The sequence below is a fragment of the Macrobrachium nipponense genome, chromosome 11 (genome assembly GCF_015104395.2).
Source record: "Macrobrachium nipponense isolate FS-2020 chromosome 11, ASM1510439v2, whole genome shotgun sequence".
Taxonomy (NCBI): Eukaryota; Metazoa; Arthropoda; class Malacostraca; order Decapoda; family Palaemonidae; genus Macrobrachium; species Macrobrachium nipponense.
The window spans coordinates 101917820-101940319 of NC_061087.1; the positions used below are offsets into that span (position 1 = coordinate 101917820).

The 22500-nt window shown below is 33.9% G+C and overlaps 1 protein-coding gene across 2 annotated transcripts in view; it reads right to left on the reverse strand.

Annotated features, from left to right (window-relative positions):
• The window catches only part of LOC135207991 (alpha-1D adrenergic receptor-like), a 267109-nt gene that overhangs the window by 243979 nt on the left and 630 nt on the right, over nt 1–22500 (reverse strand). For both annotated transcript variants that reach the window (XM_064240075.1, XM_064240083.1), the window contains exon 1: nt 22061–22500. This exon is cut by the window's right edge. In XM_064240075.1, coding sequence (XP_064096145.1) covers nt 22061–22500 — 440 coding nt within the window. The remainder of the gene's footprint in view (nt 1–22060) is intronic.

Here is a 22500-nt window from a genome sequence, read left to right on the forward strand (position 1 = left end):
AGTCAGTCACTTTGCAACATAACTTCCATGTTTATTTTCATTCCTCCACCCGACGTGAGGCTGGCCGTACACAGAGATGGGGATCTCTCTCTCTCTCTCTCACACACACTCACATTCAAAAGCACTGACGTTATCTCTCAAAAACAGCGTTATCTCTCTCCTCTTTCACACACTTTCTCTGCCTCATAGGTAAACGAACTCTTCTCTCTCTCTCTCTCTCTCTTATTCGAGGTGCCTCACACTGAGGGATTTGGGGCAACCCGAACGAGCTGTAAGGTCTGCAAGGTAAGGTAAGGCTCTCTCTCTCTCTCTCTCTCTCTCTCTTCACAAAAGCCACAGAAACTGCAAACTGTCTGTCAAACTGATGTCCATTCCCTCTCTCTCACACGCTCACACTCCAACTCTCTCTACCTCGCAGGCACACAAATGCCACCCCACCCTCTCTCTCTCTCTCTCCTCTCTCTCTCTCTCTCTCTCTCTCTCACACACAACCGCAGAAAGAGCAAGGACAAAATAAGAATGCCAACAACTAACTTGAATGCAGAAGGTAGGATAATACCTGTGCAGGTAAGGTAACAGGATGGAATTCCCTTGTTCATGTCATTCACGATTACTGGTGTGAGAGATGTATACACTACATACTGTATATACAGCAAGTAAATAAAAGGCAAAAAACACAGAGAAAAATGTATATGTAAATGTAACTGTAAATGTATACTCCAGCAGTATTATTTAGGGAAAAGGACAGGCAACCTATTTGTATTCTATTTATTTTTTATTTTTTTGCTTTTTTGACATTTAAACTGAGTGTGTTAGTTGATTTTCTCTTTTCATTTATTTAACGGATGTGGTTAGAGTGAAGTACATCGTAATTTTATACTACAGTGGTTCCATTTGTACATAAAAGGTCGGGCAAGCTATTTGTATATTTTATTAATTCATTATATTTCATAAATTATTTTGTTAAAATTGGAGTGGCCTTATGCAAATGAAGATTCTTTTCTTTAATGTCTTCACCAGTGCTATTTAGACGAGAACAGACAGCATATTTGTTATTTTGTTATATTTCTCTAAATACCTTTCCTAGATTGGAGTGGCCTTATGCCAGGACTAATGCTTTATTTGTATGACTAGTGAGCATGAGAAGGCGTCAAAACAAACTAGAATTAAATATATATGAGGAATGTATTCTTTTTTTTCTTTACGTAGATTTATACTTAAGAAAATCATCTATCCAGATAGATAGATTGATAGACGGCCAACCAATTACAAAATAGATGCTTCTCCTCTCTCTCTCTCTCTCTCTCTCTCTCTCTCTCTCTCTCTCTCTCTCTCTCTCGCTATACGTGGAGTATGGACTGTCTCCTTTAACAATATCATCTTTGCATCCTTTTTTTTTTTTACCAAACATCGATTAGGAGTCAACCTTAACCAAAAAATGAGAGAGAGAGAGAGAGAGAGAGAGAGAGAGAGAGAGAGAGAGAGAGAGGAAGCAGCCCACCCCATTTATCCGTAGAGGGAAATGATCATGATATTCCGTGACAAGAAGTTATATACAAGGAAAGGTCATTGATGATTGTGGGCACTTCTAGGGATTTGTTCACGGATATCGGCAAACGATGTAACAGTTCCGCTTGGAAATGAGACATAAAATAAATAATGAATATATATATATATATATATATATATATATATATATATATATATATATATATATATATATATATATATATATATATATATATATATATATATATAGATATACATATATAGTATATATATATATATATATATATATATATATATATATATATATATATATATATATACACAAAAGTTTGAACTTTCCATAAATAAGAAGTGCATCTATAGCACTGAACCTAAAATTGCTAGTTATTCTTTAAGGCAGGTCAACAAAAATTAAGAGAGAGAGAGAGAGAGAGAGAGAGAGAGAGAGAGAGAGAGAGAGAGACACTTCTTCAAGGTTTTAAAGCTCTCGTCATATTATTCTTTCTCCCCTTCTCCCTTGCTCAATAAATTTTACGTGATCTTTTGATATGCTAAGAGCAGCAACAGCTTAAAGCAGCATAGAACCATTAATGAGATAAAAATTTCCTTTGTGTATTTAATAATCGCTGCTGGTTGGACGTTGATAAGCTTTGAAGGACTTAGACGTATTTAACACACACACACACAAACACACACCCGCACATGCATGCTCTATATATATATATATATATATATATATATATATATATATATATATATATTTATATATATATATGTGTAGTGTGTGTGTATACTACATACATATACAGTATATATATATATAATATATATATATATATATAATATATATATATATACTATATATAATATCTACAATTCATTTACTGTATAGTGTGTGCGCGCGTGAGCATGTGTATGTTTGTATACACAGGAGGAATCTACGTACAACCACGCCATGTCCACTTTTTCCAAAAGATTCACGTTGATATCCCTATATCCTCAAACATCATCAAACATTTTGATTCGCCCACTCAAACCAAACGCATCTTTATGAATCATTTAGATTTCAACGCATCAAAAAAAAAAAATCATATCAAAACACTATCCGGCCTAGGTAAGACATGGCACATCTCACAACATCTCAATATATATTAGTTTTTTTTTGGAAGCTGAATTGGAAACGTTCTCCTAACAGCCATTTACAAGATCAACACAAAAAAAACCCGATTTGTTTTTCCTATCTCTGATTTAGCCGGCTAGCATCGCCAGAGTTATCAGTGAGTCAAAACGTGTTTTGAAAGGGATTATGTTGTTGTTGTTGTTTTTGCCATTCTTGCACTTCCCACGAAGTTGAAATCAGTTTCATGATTTCAGTTTCTTCAAGGTTGTTTGTGATTTTGAAGGAAATATCTCAAGTGGCTCTTGTTGACTTGGTTAGGCATAAGTTCGTCTTTTCAGTTTTCATTTAAAACAACTTAAATAATGCGCAGAAGTTACTTCCGCGCAGTCGAGTTTTCTGTACTTCGTATATCAATGCTGCCGAAAATCAAATGATAAATGAGCAGCGGCCTAGGAAATTTTAGCCGCGGCCCGGTGGTGGCCTGGACTATATCGTTACCAGAGGCACTTTAACCTTTAAAACAAATTCATATTCTATTGAAGTATCTTCGTGTTTTAAAGGAATTTTCAATAATTAGGTAAAAGTATCCATTTACATATGATAGATTTCGATTATATGACTCGATTCGAGCTACGAAATTTTTTTATATTCATGTATGATTTTATCAATGTGTATCAAGTTATCAGAATCCCAGTTATGATATTTTTCTCTCGTCATGTTTTAACAACCTCATCCTACATTTACGTAAATCCAATAAGCTACTGCATCCCCATGTCTTATTTATGCGTAAGCACTCGTAGTACTTAGGCCAATGTACAGTCTCTTTGTCACTTAATTAATTCAGTAACAGGATTAGCTCAGATTATCTCTTTCCACCCTGATCTCAATTTGTGTTACCAGTGTCCAGATCTTGGATTAGCACAGGTACGGACGGGTGTCATACATAATCGTATATACAGATACAAAAAACACTATATTATTATTATATTATTATTATTATTATTATTATTATTATTATTATTATTAATTATATTATTATTATTATTATTATTATTATACGCTGAAGAAGACCTTCATTTATACAGATTTTATTGAGAGAGAGAGGAGAGAGAGAGAGAGAGAGAGAGAGAGAGAGAGAGAGAGAGAGAGAGAGAGAGATAAAAACTTCTATATTTGTTTGGAAGAACAGAGAAACTTCTCAATACAAAATAAACGCTGCTGAAATAGCCATTATTTTCATTAAAATATTTACTATTATTATTAATTATTATTATTATTATTATATTATTATTATTATTATTTATTATATTATTTTTTTTTTTTTTTGCTCTATCACAGTCCTCCAATTCGACTGGGTGGTATTTATAGTGTGGGTTCCAGGGTTGCATCCTGCCTCCTTAGGGAGTCCATCACTTTTCTTACTATGTGGGCCGTTTCTAGATTCACACTCTTCTGCATGAGTCCTGGAGAGCTACTTCAGCCTCTAGTTTTTCTAGATTCCTTTTCAGGGATCTTGGGATCGTGCCTAGTGCTCCTATGATATGGGTACGATTCCACTGGCATATCCATATCCTTCTTATTTCTATTTTCAGATCTTGATACTTATCCATTTTTCCCTCCCTCTCTTTCTCTTCAACTCTGGTGTCCCATGGTATTGCGACATCAATGAGTGATACTTTCTTCTTGACTTGTCAATCAACGTCACGTCTGGTCTGTTTGCACGTATTCACCCTATCCGTTCTGATACCATAGTCCCAGAGGATCTTTGCCTGATCGTTTTCTATCACTCCTTCAGGTTGGTGCTCGTACCACTTATTACTGCAAGGTAGCTGATGTTTCTTGCACAGGCCAGTGGAGGGCTTTATTATAGGGGATTATTATTATTATTATTATTATATTATTATTATTATTATTATTATTATTATTATTATTATTATTCAAAAAGATGAACTCTATTCATATGGAACTAGCCCACCAAAGGGTCACTGAATTGAAATTCAACCGTCCAAAGAATATGTCATTTATCCGAAATACATAAAAGAAGGTAATGGGAAATACATTATAAATGTATTAAGTATAACTGTGCTGATGTATAGAAGCATTCATATCAATACATGTCACGCGGCATCACAGGCAAGATGGACATGAATCCAAATATGAAACATTAAGCATTGGCAGGGATAGGCAACTGAACATTTCATCGGACAAATCCCTGTCATACATTCGCTCATTAATTAATCAGGTAATCAGAGAAGGCACCGACAAGGCTAGAGAATAATCCGGATCAGCTTCGGGATGTATTTATGCCGGACAAACGGAGATAACAGTCCAGTAATCCGTTTCATTACTTGTGAAGCGAGCGGTCATCGTATCCGTTGGCAGAATTGTGGAGGTGGGGGGTTGCGGGGGGGGGGGGGGGGGGGGGCGTTCTGCTGGGTCATGGCTTGATCCCTCATCAATTATTTACGTTTTTGAAATGACGTTTTTTCCGCATGTCGTACCTCTTTTCTTGTTTTTATCGTATTTCTTAAACAAAACTTATTTAAGATAATCATCTGTTACTACATTTATACTAATAGAAGTACTTTTACAGATTTCAGACACAAAAGATATTATTTTTATGGTTATTTAAAAAAAAAAACATTTTTAATGGGCATTCGCAGCTTTAAATATCAGGACTAACGTGCCACAAATAAAATATCAGAATATTTCTGTTTCAAACGCAGTACACAAAGCATTCCGAATATTAAATATGCAGTCTCAAATACATTTTTATCTATTTGATAATTTATCAATATTGTTTTCTTTTTAATAAGTCGGGTCTCTTCTCTCTATATTTCCTTTTACCTCGTCTTACTTCTTCCTAATTATTATTATTATTATTATTATTATTATTATTATTATTATTATTATTATTATTATTATTATTATTATTATTATTATTATTATTATATTCTTTAGAAGCTTGAATTCCAAGACAATGACCCATTTGGTGGTCTCGTTCCACATGAATAGCGTTCATCTTCTGAATAATAATAATAATAATAATAATAATAATATCTATCACAAAACACTCATAGGATAGAGTGATCGAAGCTTCAAGATCATCCTGATCGTCGTTATCATTATCATCATCATCATCATCATTTTTCTTATCATTATCGCAAACACGAGTCATCACAGGACCCACGAAAAACTGAACTCATCATCCGGTAAATCAAACGCTTTTGATAAACAGTCTGGTGAATTATTCATCTGCGGTTATTATGAGATCCGAATGGAATGACGGAAGGAGTAAATCGAAAATCAGCCAGTGCTCTCTCTCTCTCTCTCTCTCTCTCTCTCTCTCTCTCTCTCTCTCTCTCTGTCTGTCTTTAACGCCTTCTCTTCTTATGATACCATCAATTTCTCTCTCTCTATCTCTTTCTTTCTCTATCTCTCTCAAACACCTGCTCTCTTATGATACCATCAGTCTCTCTCTCTCTCTCTCCCTAATACCTTCGCTTCCCATAATGTATTTATCATCATCAGGATATACTCTCTCTCTCTCTCTCTCTCTCTCTCTCTCTCTCTCTCTCTTATATTCCAGCAACGGATGCTTATGCTTGAGGGAGGCACAAGCAGAGCATAAGAATTTAAGCTCTGTTCGTTCCGGAGATGTATGCAAACTAGGAATCGAATCGACTCCGTTATTGAAGTTGTTAGCCTTCTTATTTTTTTGAGTTATTCCCATTTTTATTTCTTTTGGGGGGTGGGGTTGGGGTGGGGTGGGGGTGGGGTGGGGGGGGTAGTGGGGGGGGGGATTTGGGGAGAGGAACTTGAATGGCATTGATAAATCTCCTCTTTGATAGGTAATCATATTATTTATATCCGTTTTTTTACTGGTTTGTCGGTGGCCTATTTTCATTCTGCTCTCTCTCTCTCTCTCTCTCTCTCTCTCTCTCTCTCTTTAAAGATATACTCATTTCCCGTAAGGCTATGAGAATGGGTACTATACCCACACCCCTTCCTCCCCCCACCTCTGAATCTCCTACCCACTACATGATATTACCAAAACATCATTACTTTCTCGCTCTCTCTCTCGCTCTCTCTCTCTCTCTCTAACACCCCTTCCTACACCACTATCAGTATCGTTTCTATCTCTCTGTTTCTCACATCCTATTCTGCTGTAACATCATTAGCACCCACATCTCTCTCTCTCTCTCTCTCTCTCTCTCTCTCTCTCTCTCTCTGCAGCAAAAAGCCACGATACAAACGAATCACAGAGCAGGGAGAGAGAGAGAGAGAGAGAGAGAGAGAGAGAGAGAGAGAGAGAACGGCCGAACTCCTTATGTAAATCTGCTGGAGAATTAACGCCGCTATTGCTGCATATAATTTAGCTGTCCAGCTCCTCGAGCGGCTAAAAATGAGAATGGGAACAAACGAAGCCTGATGGAGATGTGAATCCTCCTCTCTCCTCGCCGGCCGCCTATATGTGACTGAGGTTGGCATCACCTGCGCATAACGAAGATGCAAATAACAATTATGGAGGGACAAATTTGGTTCCTGGAGCCACGCGCCGTTGCTGCTATACTTACACAAACGCTCGTGGTGCACAAACGTTCCCCCCCTTTGTCGCACAAAAATACGCGGGGGAAGAATAAAAAAACAAATACCCAACGCGGACAAAATACACACACACAAAGGTAAGTTGGAAACTGAGTTTGCGCATACACGAATTCGTGTTTAGAAATTTAGTATCCACATAAAAGGATATACAAGACAGGTTTGTTTACACAAAGCGGCACGCAATATTACGCACATACGCGGATCCACACACGAAAAAGGACGTGCACGCCGGGTTTATATACACAAACACGCACACAGTAACAAACAAAAACAGAGGCTGTACTACGCCCAAAAACGGACTTGTAAACAGTGTTTGTGGCCGGGTTTGCATACACAAACACACGTGCAGTAATATACACGAAAGTAGAGGTTGAACAAACATGCCTACACATACGCAGGCCTAAACACAAAGAGGTTTATATAAGCAAATAGTCACACAATAATGTACACAAAAGTTACACAAGAAAATCTACACACCAGAAAATAAACAAAGTTACGCATACACAGACCCACACACAAGAACTAATATACAAGCCGGGTTTGCATACACAACCCTTTACACAATGATTTACACTCATGTAGAGTTTAGATATGCACACCAACACAAACAAAATAGTCACACAAACACGCCTATATATATCGAAACCTAAGCATGAAGATAGACACACAAACAGTGACAAACGTATGCAAAGCCAGAGGCGAAATAACTTGTATACAAGCGTAGCTAAACGTAGGCAAATCAACTCACTAACCTAGACACATTCGAGCATGACTGCACATACGTAAGATCCCCAACAACATAGAGACACAAACCTGCATTCACAAACGCATTTTAGCATAAGCTAACACATATAAATATGACTATACACATGCAAGCCTCCAAGCAGAAATGGACAAGCAAGCGATGTTATACATACCCAGTCTCATGCAAGCAAGGAAACCCAGACTTAAAATGCTCATAAAATTACACTAATTACAAATGCTTGCTCATACACCAACATAACTATACATATACACAGACTCAACAATATATATATATATATATATATATGATATATATATATATATATATATATATATATATAATATATAAAAAGAGCCATAACAAAGATGCCTTACTAATACACTCAAACCTATATTCCAAATACACAGACCAATGCCTATACAAACACACCACAGTGAATATGTACACACACACACACATGGTGGATGATTAACATACCAATTTGCAGCCCTCTAGCCTCAGCGGTTTTTAAGATATGCGGGCGGACAGAAAAAGTGCAGACGGATGGAGGAAGTCATCTCAAATAGTTTAATTTTACAGAAAAATAAAATATGACTTTTTAGAAGGCGTAAATTCAATATATCAAACAACGTCGTATTCGCTGGCATTACACGATCACGTAAGTATACACTAATTCTATTTGCCCAGTTTACTCACTTTTCCAATTCCTATAATATACATGATCTTAAATGAGAAGAATTATAACCTTTCTCGTGTCTATCAAAATACAAGATGAATTTTTTGTGGGGTAGTAGTGCATCGCATCTCCGCTTGAACGTTTGAATCATAAATATTATGAAAACATAATGAAAATGTATAAATATTATGCCAAGAAAGGTATGAAGCACGAAGCATTCTTTAGTAAAAATAAAAAAAAAAAACATTCACCGTTCTTGTATTTATAAAACAAACCTGATAAATTTATTATAAAAGGGGAGAAGTACATCCACAGACTGACGAAAATAACCCCAGGAGAAATAAACAAAGAAAAAGCTCCCCCCTTTTTTTAGAGATCTAGAAGCGATGCTGAATCGAAATTCACACTGAGACCTCTCTCTCTCTCTCTCTCTCTCTCTCTCTCTTCTCTCTCTCTCTCTCTACTCTTTACTCTGTTTTTCAAATCCTCTTGGAACATTTGTTTTATTACAGGGCCAAAACAAAGTAATCTTAGGCTTAAGTTAATATATATATATATATATATATATAGTATATATATATATATATATATATATATATAGTATAGTATATATATATATATATATATATATATATATATATATATAATATATATATATATTATATATATATAAAGCCTTCACTTCCACAACTAATAATAAAAGCGAAGTGTGTAAGCGAATTGTGTAACCCAAAGCCATTTAGCCCTTCTTTGCCTGGCGAGAAAAAAAAAATAAATAAAAAGTCAAGAATTGGAGAAGAAATAAAAAAAATAGAAAATTTAAAAATTGCTTGGTTAGAGATTCGAGGCGAGAAAAAAAAGGTCAACAACTAAAGAAGAAAAAAGAAAAAAGTAAAAAATTGGAGAAAAATAGACCAAAAACGAAGACAGAAGGGATCTTATCCACTCGAGTCTATTTTTCAAAATATACTTCGGATTATATGTCACATTTTAATTTTTTCTTAAATCACGCGATACAGAGAAAAACAATAAAGAACTAGATAATAAATAAAAAAATGAAAGAGAAATGAAACAAAGGAGGGAGAGATCTTATACACTACAATTTACTGACCGCAATATACTTCTGGAAACACGTCACAATTTGAAAAGGTAAACCCACAATACAATATGGACAAGAATTATATTCGACAAAACCATATGCTCCCTCTGAGAGGGAAGCATATGTGTTTCTTCAGTATATTTGAAGTACATTTGGGGTGTGTGTGTGTGTGTGTGTGTGTGTGTGTGTTATTTTTTGTTTGTTTGTTTGTGTTTGTTTTTTACGTGGCAAAGGTCGATACTGACGATGTCTTTTCAACGCGTAACAATTTTAATATTGAGTAACTTTGCGGTTAACAAAAAGCATAAGTCTTGTTTCAAAATACATTTGTTTTAAATGATGTTTTGTTTCAACCAAGTACAGGAAGTGTTCAATTGTATCTTATTTCTTTTTTTTTTCAAAACGAGTTGATTGTCAGAGCATCTGTCAAACATTAAATTACAATACAAACTAGCGGTGTTGACAGACAACATATATATATATTCATTTCAAAGCGAGAATTATAACGTAAGTAATACATTATTAAATTTCTATGAAGTAAAGCACTCCAGAATACATTTAACAGAGATTAAACAGTTCCTCCCTTACTGTAATACAGAACAGCATTACTTTCAAATAACTATAAAAGTACTAGTATATCATTAATATTAAATAGATATATATATATATATACCTAAATATATATATATATATATCATATATATATATATATATATATATATATATATATATATATATATTGTGTGTCGTGTACGTCGTGTGTGTGTATGTGATGTGATATATAATAATATATATATATATAAATATATGTACACATATTATATATATATATATATATATATATATATATATATATATATATATATATATATATATAGTATATATATATATATAGATATGCATATATTTACACAGAGGTTTATATACATTTAATAACAGGAATATAGACAACTTAATCTTAACCGAGGCGATTCAGTCATGAAAACAATAGCCATTAGCCACAGAGAGAGAGAGAGAGAGAGAGAGAGAGAGAGAGAGAGAGAGAGAGAGAGCCACACTCAAGTCTCGACACAGATGAGGCCTAAGTGCTGATCTATTTTTCATTCGTCACTTCAGGGAGGCGAGAGATAAAAACAAACAAATGTAAGCGGTAGGATTCCCGACTGTTTATTTAGGATGCAGGATGTCGGAACCATTATATATCCTTCATAGAAAAGGACAATAAGTCATCTGCCATTAACCTGTTAGCTTGGGATTGCTTACTCAAGTCAGGCACTTCAAGGCCGCCCCCAAGACGTCTTCATCAACCAACCTGGCAACACAGCCCTCGACAACACAAGAGGCCATTTTTTCTCTCTCTTTATTTTTTTACTTATTTTCTTTCATTCCTTTTCCTGATCGTGTTCCGACAGTTCACTTTCATTCTCGCTTATCTGTCTTGTTTTCTGTTTATTATTATCCTTATACACGGTCTTAAACACTGTCAAAATTGCATTTTTATGAATTGATTCATTTTCATTTTATCATATATATGTTCGTAACAGGTTTATCGTAAACTTTAAACAATACAAATATCTCAGGACCGAAAAAACTTCTTACATTTGCTACTGAATAACTTACTTGTCAATAGGTTTACTCTTAATTAAACACATGTACGTACACACACACACACACACACACACACACACACACACACATATATATATATATATATATATATATATATATATATATATATACACACACAAATAAAACAAAACAAAAACAAGAAACTGGATGCATTTGTTGCTTTCTAGTACGTGAGACGTAAATAATGTATATTATATCATTATCCGCTAGTCGATTTTTATACATTTTTTTATCGAAAGTCAGAGGCCAACACAGATACTATCGTAAAACGAAAGTTTTTATTTATTTATTTATTTTTTTTTAACATTCGGTCTCCGATAATGAAATATCAAAACAATCTTTGGTGGAAGGTTTTTCCAAAACAAAGTTTCCTGAATGGAAATGATTTTTCACCTTAGAATAAGAATTCCTTTGCAATAGATTGAATGAAGTTATTCTGACGTTATGTTCTCCATTGTAGACATGTAAGGATTGTGTGTTCCTTATACATAATAGTTTATCTTTGCAGTATTTACGCAGTAAGATTAAAAATTATATAATTTGAAATTGACAAGAAATAATTCATGGATTACGGTTAAGACCTTGAAGGACAGAAGTCATGACTTATGAAAATATGCGACAACTTACAATAGTAAAAATGCACAATAAGTAACCACTTAAGAAAAATTAATGACAAATTCAACCAATTACAACACTAAAATGTAATAAAAAAGCTATGATTAAAATCCTTAGCACAAAATACATGATCTTTGAACATAAGTAGCAACTGACGATAGTAAGTATTAATGCAAAATAAAAAAAGAAAAACACTTACAATTGTAAGCATTAATGCACAATAATTAACCACGTACAATAGTAGGTATGAATGCACAATCAGTAACCACTCACAATAGTAAGTATTAATGAAAAATAGGAAACCACTTATAATAAGTTATTAAGGCACGACAAGTAACCACTTATAACAGTAAGTATTAATGCACAATAAGTAACAACTTGCAATAGTAAGCGTTAGTGCACAATAAGTAACCATTTACAACACTAGCTGTTAATCCACAATAAGTAACCACTTACAGTATTAATGCAAATTAAGTAACCACTTGCAATATTGATGCACAATAAGTAACAATTAAAGTAGTAAGTATTAATGCACGATAAGTAACCACTTACAATAGTAAGTCTTAATGCACTATAAGTAACTACTTATAACAGTAAGTATTAATGCACAATAAGTAACCACTTACAATAGTATGTATTAGTACACAGTAAGTACTCACTTAAAATATTAATGTACAATAAGTAACGACTTCAAATAGTAAGTATTAATGCATAATAAGTAACCACTTTCAATAGTAAGTATTAAATGAATGCACAATAAGTTACCAATTACAATATTAATGCACAATAAGTAACGATTTACAATGGTAAGTATTAATGCACAATAAATAGCCACTTACACCAGTAAGCATTAATGCACAATAAGTAACCGCTTCAAATACTAAGTTTTAATGCACAATAATTAACCACTTATAACAGTAATGCACAGTAAGTAACCGTTAACAACGGCAAGGATGAATGACCAAACTCGACGAGTGTGAACCCTAAAATAAAAGAAAAAAAAAGAAAAAAAAAAGGAATTCCTTTATTCGTTATATTTATAGCGAAGGCCGAAAGAGGCTTATGGGGTGAAACAAACATAAGCTGTGGACCTCCGTCCGAGGCCATATAGAAGGGGAGGAGGAGAAGTGACGCTATTGATTCTATGGACCAATGAAAAGCAATTTGATAGAATGATGGGTTGGATGCCTCTATAGACACACACAACACACACGCACACACACACACACAGGCACATACACTCACTGGCAGGACAGGACTTACCACTACGTTCGTGGAGGAGAGAGAAAAAATCTCTCTCTCTCTCTCTCTCTCTCTCTCTCTCTCTCTCTCTCTATATATATATATATATATATATATATATATATATACATATATATATAATATATATAGATATATTTTATATATATATATATATATATATATATAATTATATAATATAAGCGAATTACCACGGGAAATGATAGTCAGGAATCCAAGCGCTTTCGTCTTTATTCAGACATCGTCAAGTAGCTCCTTGACGATGTCTGAATAAAGACGAAAGCGCTTGGATTCCTGACTATCATTTGCCCGTGGTATTCGCTATTTATGAAGTCACGTGCATCTACTGTGATTTTTAAGCATATATATATATATATGTATATATACATGTATATATTATATATATAAATATATATATATATATATAATATATATATATATATATATATATATATATATATATATTTATATCTTCCCCATTTTGACCAAACCATGATGAAATAAAATTACAAATCCCAATAATATATATAAATATAGATCATATATATATATATATATATATATATAGATATATATATATATATATATATATATATGTATATATATATATATATATATATTATATATAATATAATATATATATATATACATATGTTTATATAATATATATATATATATATATATATATATATATATATATGTGTGTGTGTGTGTGTGTGTGTGTGTGTGTGTGTGTAATATTTTACTTTATACGGGAGACCTTCTGGACGTGACGAAATGCACTGGGAGAGAAACTTGAATCTCTCTACCATTCAAACCCAGCATCACACGAAAGTCTCATCAAAAGACAAACCTTCGAGTTATAGTTCCAAGTCAAAGCAAAAAAAACCCCACATTCCCCTTCATGGCCAAGAAATCTAACCGAGAGAGTGAATGATGACAGACGACCCCCGCCCCCGCCGCCTCCTCCCTCTCCACTGATTAATTATGGGCAGTTGCATAACATTACCAAGACGTAGCCATCCTATTCAACAAGGTTTTCTGTGTTGAAATACTTTGTGACCTCCCCCCACCCCCCCCACTCATCTCTCTCTCTCTCTCTCTCTCTCTCTCTCTCTCTCTCTCTCTCTCATAGCCAAGACGTAGCCATCCTATTCAACAAGGTTTTCCGTGTTAAAACACTTCGTCACCTCCCCCCGCCTCTCTCTCTCTCTCATAACTAAGACGTAGCCATCCTATTCAACAGGGGTTTTCTGTGTTAAAATACTTCGTGACCTCCCTCCCTCCCCGCCCCCCCTCTCTTCTCTCTCTCTCTCTCTCTCTCTCTCTCTCTCTCTCTCATACACATATCCCCCGGAATGCATCGCGTATCATACTATAAGAAAAAAAAGCCTCCACTGCAATTACTGTGCACGATCGAGTACCAGGATCCCCATTATAGACAAAGTCGGTTGTGTCTGAACCTTGCAATTATGAGAAAGACGAAACAAACACCATATTTACACTCTCAAGCAACCGAGACTTTTATGCATTTTTATTTGATCCTTTTACGCAGCAGATAGCACAATCATTTGATTCTTTTAGACAAGAATCAGTATTCTGTTCCAATACTGTATCACTGAGTGTAATCATTACTTATTCGTATGGACTTGTGATAATATACAGGGGAACAAGTCGGTCTTCGCAAAACATTAGATTGGTGTGTTCCCAGCAGGTCTGTAATGGGGCGGGTATATTGGTCATATAAAAATGTGCAAATATACGTACATACACACTAACACACATTATACATATATATATATGTGTGTGTGTGTGAGTGTGTTCGTACGCTCATATACACTCTGCACCTCCACGAGCCATCAGACTCTCCTAATATTCTTAATATCTTTAGATTTCATGCAAGTCTAACGAAAGCTTTCGGCTGCAAAAAATAAATAAATAACTAAATAAAATAAAATGAAAATGTATATAAAATAAAGGTTTTTATTCTCTGAATTCGTCAAAAAATAAAAAAATAAAATCTTTCCATTTTTGTCACCATCTACATCTAGAGACTATAGATTAAACCGAGACACTGCATATCCATCTCCATCAAGAACAGAATATGAAAGTCAAGGCAAGGCAAATAATTCCACGACGGTGTTAAGTTTCCCAGGAAAGACGAGCATATGCGTATGGTTGCGCTTGGCGCTCTTGAGTGCGCTTGAGTGCGCGCGCTCGTGTGTGTGTATGTGTGTATGTATGTGTGTGTGCATGTGTGTGTGCTTGTTGGGGAATTATTCAAAGTCAGGATAAAAGTGTATCTGTATTGGATATGAAATTCTAATCAGTTACACCAAGGTCGACACACACAAAGAGGCGAAAGGATTTGTTTTGTTAAGTAAAACGAATAGATATTACGTTTTCTGTAAGTATCAGTTAACATCATAATAACAATACTTTGTTATTATCATTATTATTATCATTATTCTTAGTATTATTCTGCCATTCTTTTTAAAAGCATTTGCCTAAAAGAGAGTCTTCTACCAAAATACATTATCATTTTATTTTATTATTAATTATTATTATTATTATTATTATTATTATTATTATTATTATTATTATTATTATTATTATTCGGAAGATGGAACCATATTCATGTGGAACAAGTCTACAGGAACTTGAAATTCAAACTTCCAAAGAATTTGCTGACCATTTAAAAAAAAAGTTGCAAAGGATACTACGAAATACAGAAAGAAGAGAGCAGTTATTAGATAAAAAAAGAGATAATTTAATGAATTAACAGACAAATATATAGAAATATGAACAATTATTAAGATACGAAGTGAATTATTTTAGGTATAATAATCTCTTCAAATAAAAGTATATAGTGATGTGCTTGTATTTTTGTAAAGTCTTTCGAATAAACTCCTCTATGAAATGAATATCACAGCACTTTACATCCAACCAAACTCACACGAAGCTTGTTATTTTTGTTTTATTTTCCTTTTAAAACTGTAGCCCTGGTAAAAAACTGTAAACCCAGAGTTCCATGCGTGTTGCCAAACCCTATCGTTATACTATTTCCCATCGATTTGCCTTAACCATAAGGGTATTACAGCATTAATCCGTTGCCCTAATAGCCACGATATATTCTCTCACAGCTGGTCACGAAAGTGTAGAGACACGGGTACTTTAAACACAGGACGGGAACTGGACTCTTGCTGACCTAGTTTAACGCTGGGTATTATCGATTCTACACGACCCAAGTATATACATTTTTATGCAAGCCTTCGTAGAGGATTGTGGTATTTTGTCTGTACAGACAGGCTAACATGCACGTTATACATTCAACAGAGAGGAATTAAATTGTCCTTATAACCTCTGTTATTTCTTCCAAAGGATCACCATGTTCTTTGGAAGCTTGAATTTCAATATAGTGGCCCTCTTTCGTAGGCTTGTTTCATATGAATGGGGTTCATGTAATAATAATAATAATAATAATAATAATAATAATAATAATAATAATAATAATAATAATAATAATAATAATAATAATAATAATCCTTTTTTCATGACACGAAAAGCAATCTAAAGTAAGTGTCATTAATGATAGTAGATATATTCTATTGTTTATGTAGGATGGATAACCGGAAAGTTATAAATGCCATATATATATATATTATATGTATATATATATATATATATATATATATATATATATATATATAGTATATATATATAGATATTATATATATATATATATATATATATATATATGAGCATTTATAACTTTCCGGTTTCATTGGTATGTAATTTCTCCCATCTAAATAATTGAAACCAAAGACAATAAGCAACGCACTGTGAAACAGTTAAAGAATATTCACTTCGCTTTATGACTTTTTATTATTATTTTGTGATGGAAAAATTATAGTCAACAATCCTTCACTTAAAATCTCTGATGCCGAGATTTTTCATATCTGTGTCGCTATAAATAATTTGGCAATAACTTTTGATGTTTATATAAATAAAATGAAAGATTCGAGTGTTTTTTACAACACTATAAATATCACTTGGAAATATATTTGGTGATGCAGGTGACGATGTTAACATGTACGAAAAATGTAAGTATGATTAAGGATTACGAAATGCTAACATTACAAAAACGAATCTACCTTGACTTTAAATGATCGATGTCTGAACTTCCGTCATATATATATATATATATATATATATATATATATATATATATATAATATATATATATATATATATATATATATATATATATATATATATATATATATATACTATATATATATATATATATATATATATATATATATATATATATATATATATATAATATATATATATATATATATATATATATATATATATATATATATATATATATATATATAAATTATATGCAAATAAAACAAGATCACTATTGATAGCATGTAAAATACCTGGTTGTACTTCAAAATATCCACGAAGAGCCCGTTTTACTCTTATCTCATTTTTTTGGTAAATCTTAATCTCTCCAGTGTTCAGTTATATCTAGTTTAAACGATAATCTCCTAGATAGCACAAAAGCCATTTTTCTGATTTATCTCAGTCTAATCGGCCAGCAGTTAATCTCTCTATCTCTTTCTTTCAAATACACTTCCACACATTCACAGTTTAATTCACTTTGCTTGAAATCGTGTGAAGAAGAATTAATATTTCACTAAATATATATCCTGTGTACTGTCCCCTTCCCTGTTCCGAAAAATAATTTCATTTCGAGGGTGACATTTGAGTGCAGTTTCGTTGCAACACGTATTAATTAAGTCAAGATATGTGAAATATGCCAACATAAAGTGATACGTATCTACATTGCTAACTGTCTTTATTTTTTCTACATTTTTTTCCCGTTAGTCTCCTCTTTCTTCCAACTTAGCTGTCAGTGTTCTTTAACTTTACTTTACGAAAGCTTTCTTTCCTTGAGCAAAAACATTGACTTGCAAAGGTCGACTCAGTGTTTTGGCAATAATAATAATTATTACAATAATATTTTGTCTTTTATTAAGCGTCTAATAGAAAAAATAACAGATAGGTAGAAGTATTAAACTAAAACAAAATTATCTTTTAATACAAATCTAATAAAAATAACATACCTAGGAATAAGCACTAAACTACAAAAACATTTCTTTATCTTTTATTACGAATCTGATAAAAACCAATAACATAAATAGGAAAAGGTATCAAACGGAAAAATTTTCTTTGTCTCTTATTACGAATCTAATAAAAAAAAATAACATAGATAGGAAGAGCTATTAAACTCAAAAAATTCTTTCTAAGTATAGTAGCTAGGTATAATCCTTGTCATTAACTTATTAATCTAAGTGATATTAAATCCAGTAGCAACTATTTCATGGAAACAGAGAGAAAACTTTTCAGCTATAACCCACAAAACCTGCCATAGGTATTTAGTAACCTAAAACGAAAACAGAAAAAAAAAGGACTAATAAATCCCATCCTCTTATTTTCAGGGGATACTATTTTTTTTTTTTTTTTTTTTAATCCAGAGTCCTGTCGCATCTGAGCCTCCTTCAGGAAGGAACGGACTATCAGTAGAAGGTAACCGGCGGCTTAATTATGGCTTCCTTCTATTTCGAAATCGATGATGGGCCCGAGAAACAGGAGGACAAGAGAGGAGGCGAAAATAGGAGGGAAAAGAAAAAGGGAAATAGGAGACAGGCGAAGAAAAATACGAGTAGTTTAGTACCAGTGGTGTCCCTCTTTCGTCCAACCGTTTCGAAGCACTTTGTCCTTTACTACTACTACTACTAATATTCTCTCTCTCTCTCTCTCTCTCTCTCTCTCTCGAAATCCTGAAGTTCCTCCGACTAACAGAGTGTGCAATTAGCAAGAGTGTGATTCATTATGACCCAGAGTAACGGGTTAAGCAATTCTCGGATCGAGGGTGGATTGTTAAGTGCCATCTGCATCTAAGAGACAAGGCCATTCTTCCCCTACCCACCTTCCCCTTCCCTTCCATAATGCAATCCCCACCCCTCTCCTCCCCCTTATAATTTTCACTGGCTTTTCATAGGTGGGGTCTTTAAAGAACCGTGATTCTGCATTTACACTTTGAGTTAATTCATTGAAATCGTTTTGTATTCGTCTGGTGTCTTTATTATATTTTTCTAGTTTTATTTCCTTCCCCCTCCTCTCCCTTCTCATTTCCACTGGCTATTCATAGGTGGGTCTTAAAAGAACTGTGATTCTACATTAACACTTTGAGTGAATTCATTGAATTCATGTTGTTTCATTGACCAGAATGAAATCCAATCTATATTCGGGTTTCCTTGATTCGTTTCCACTGACCCAGTTCCCCACCGTCCACTGACCCACCAACCCACTGAACCTCACAGTCCCCAGTTCAATTAGGGTCAAACACCAGTGATTAACCTTGAAATTAATTAGGGGTTTTCTTTCCTCGTTTCACTGCGCGTTTGATGTTGTTTACTTGCCTATGCAAAATAAATAAGTGAACAAACAAATGAAAGATCAAATGAAATAAAAAATATATTCGGTTTTTCTAAAGTTTGATAATTTCGTTTTGACTTAATGATTATTAAATAAAATCCACATATATTTCACTTATCCTTGAGCACTTATTGACTATCTCTCTTCTTCGTATTTGACCTATGTTTATTTTGGGCTGTGAATTTGCTTTGTCACTGGAGAATGAAATGAATTAAGTCATTCCAACCTTTGTTGTATTGCCCTTTTGTCATTACGAATTTGTGACCAGGTTAGCAAGACCGCACGAGAAAACAATATAGAGTGTTTACCCTTTTTTTCTTTTAGTATGATTTTGATGACATTAGCTCTCTGTTTATCTTGTTACTAATGAAAATTCTTTCGCATTCATAATATCACTGGTTTTGCATAGCCTATTTGTAAATTAAATTCAGAGTCAGTGTGGCTTCAGATGTAAGATTTGCTTTAAACTTCAGACGAAAAGTAAAATAAACAATTTCACGTCATACTTTGATATTGTTGCTTTGTTTCCTCAAATGAAAAGCCTTTCTATATTGCTTTGTGTATGTTTGTATGTGCTTTTCTGTCTAACGTTCGTTTGCATCAACAATCACCAAATGCCCAAAACATCCATCATCACCCTGTTATAAGTTTTTTTTATGTGAAGATGTTTTAAATATCTTATAAGATATTCAGGTAATCAGATAAGCAGATAAGGCAAAATCGAGTGCTGAATACCATCCCCAACATTTAACTCGGTGATAAGAGATAATGGACAGCATATTTTATAAAACTTCAATATTTCTTTTTTCAGTTCGATGCGAATACAGCATTCAATAAGAATTTCTTTTATTTGCTGAGCGGGAACTGAACCTTTGATTAACTTAGTTCACCAACAGTAAACATTGAGTGACTGAGGAAAGGTGTGTGTATATATATATTATATATATATATATATATATATATATATATATATATATATATATATGTTTGTGTGTGTGTTTATATGAGACACCTGAGTAGGTCATACATTTGGATTAGTTGTTTACGTATAAACAACTTATCCAAATGAATGACGAACTCAGGTGTCTGAGGCCTTCATGATCAAATAACTACGCGAACCGACAGACGTTTAGCACAATCATTGCTTATGAAGACGAGTTGAAACGGCGACAGTCCCCTCATTATCAATTTTAGATAAGACCCAAAGTTCAAAGACAAAGCTCATTAGCAAAGGGCACGAGATAGAAGCAGTGTCTGATAAGGCCTTTTACGCTTTTAGTAATTCAGCACAGAAGTCGAAATAATGTCATTTACCGTTCAATTTAACATTACGAGAATTACTTCCTGACAGTTCGTCTTATGTATAGTATTGATTCAAAACGAGATATAATTATTTGTTTCTATTTGGTAATCTCATTCGAAATGTATTTTATGAGAATCTGAAATAATACTCTGTTTTTAAACCTGTTCAACCGTACGTAACATATAAGTCAGCCACACGTTTGAATTCAATTAGACTAATGTCAAAATTAGCAGAAGCTATCTAAACCCACTTTTCGCTCATTACAATGTTGTCACTCCTGAATATCAAAGAAGTATATATATATATATATATATATATATATATATATATATATATATATATATATATATATATATACATGAGTATGTATGTGTGCGGTTGCGTATACATTATGTATATAATTTCATTTTAAGGAATTCTGTATAACTTTTAAGCCAAATTGATAATAATCATGGCACTGATTTTAATTTTAAAGAATGTTTTTTAAACATACGAAGGGAGTACAATGCCTATATCAATATAAATAATAATCGTTTAAGTTTAAGTAAAATGGTACAGTACACGATCACACACTTAGAAACACACACACGCACATATACTTATATTTATGTATACATGTGTGTGAGTTTTTATGTGCGTATAATGTGTCTGCATAGACAGAAATATTTGATAGGAATCGGATACTAGTTAAAGTTAATTCTTGATAAGCTAGTAATAACCATTTGTGTCCAAACCTCGAAATTGATGATGTACGTTTTGATGAAGTGATGATATAATTAAACAAACACATATAATTGTGTCATTTCCCCACAAACATTCACTCTCCATAACAAACAAGTTGAGATATAAAACTTCAAGCCTGGTGAATTAACAATAAATAATTCTATTTCCTAAAATCTGCTTATGGGGCTTATTGGGTCAGGGTCAAGACCTGAACGGGTACTCCCCCCCTTTCCCGTGCCCTTTTGCTTAGTACTCACCAGATAATAAACGGCGAAGGGCATGACGAGTGACGCCACGAGCAGATCCGCCACGGCCAAGGAGACGATGAAGTAATTGGTGACGGTCTGCAGGGAACGCTCCTTGTAAACAGACATCAACACCAGGATGTTCCCGAAGACGGTGAAGACGGGGAAGAGCAGCAGGAGTAAGGTCCAGTAGTTCTTTTCGGGGGCCTCGAAGCCCCCCTCCCCGCCCACCGTCGTGCAGTTCTCCGTCGAGTTGCCCCCGCCGTCGGCCGTGTCGTTCATGCCCCCTCCGCCTCCGGCGGCGTCGATGCACAGTCCGTTCAGGAAGGAACAGGCGGCGTTGGAGGCCATGGTGGTTAGATCCCCAAGGCCTAGTTCGGGTCCCTCCACGTATAGGTCGCCGACGGAGTCTTCCTCGTCATCCTCGTACTTCAGGTTGGGCACCTTGAGCA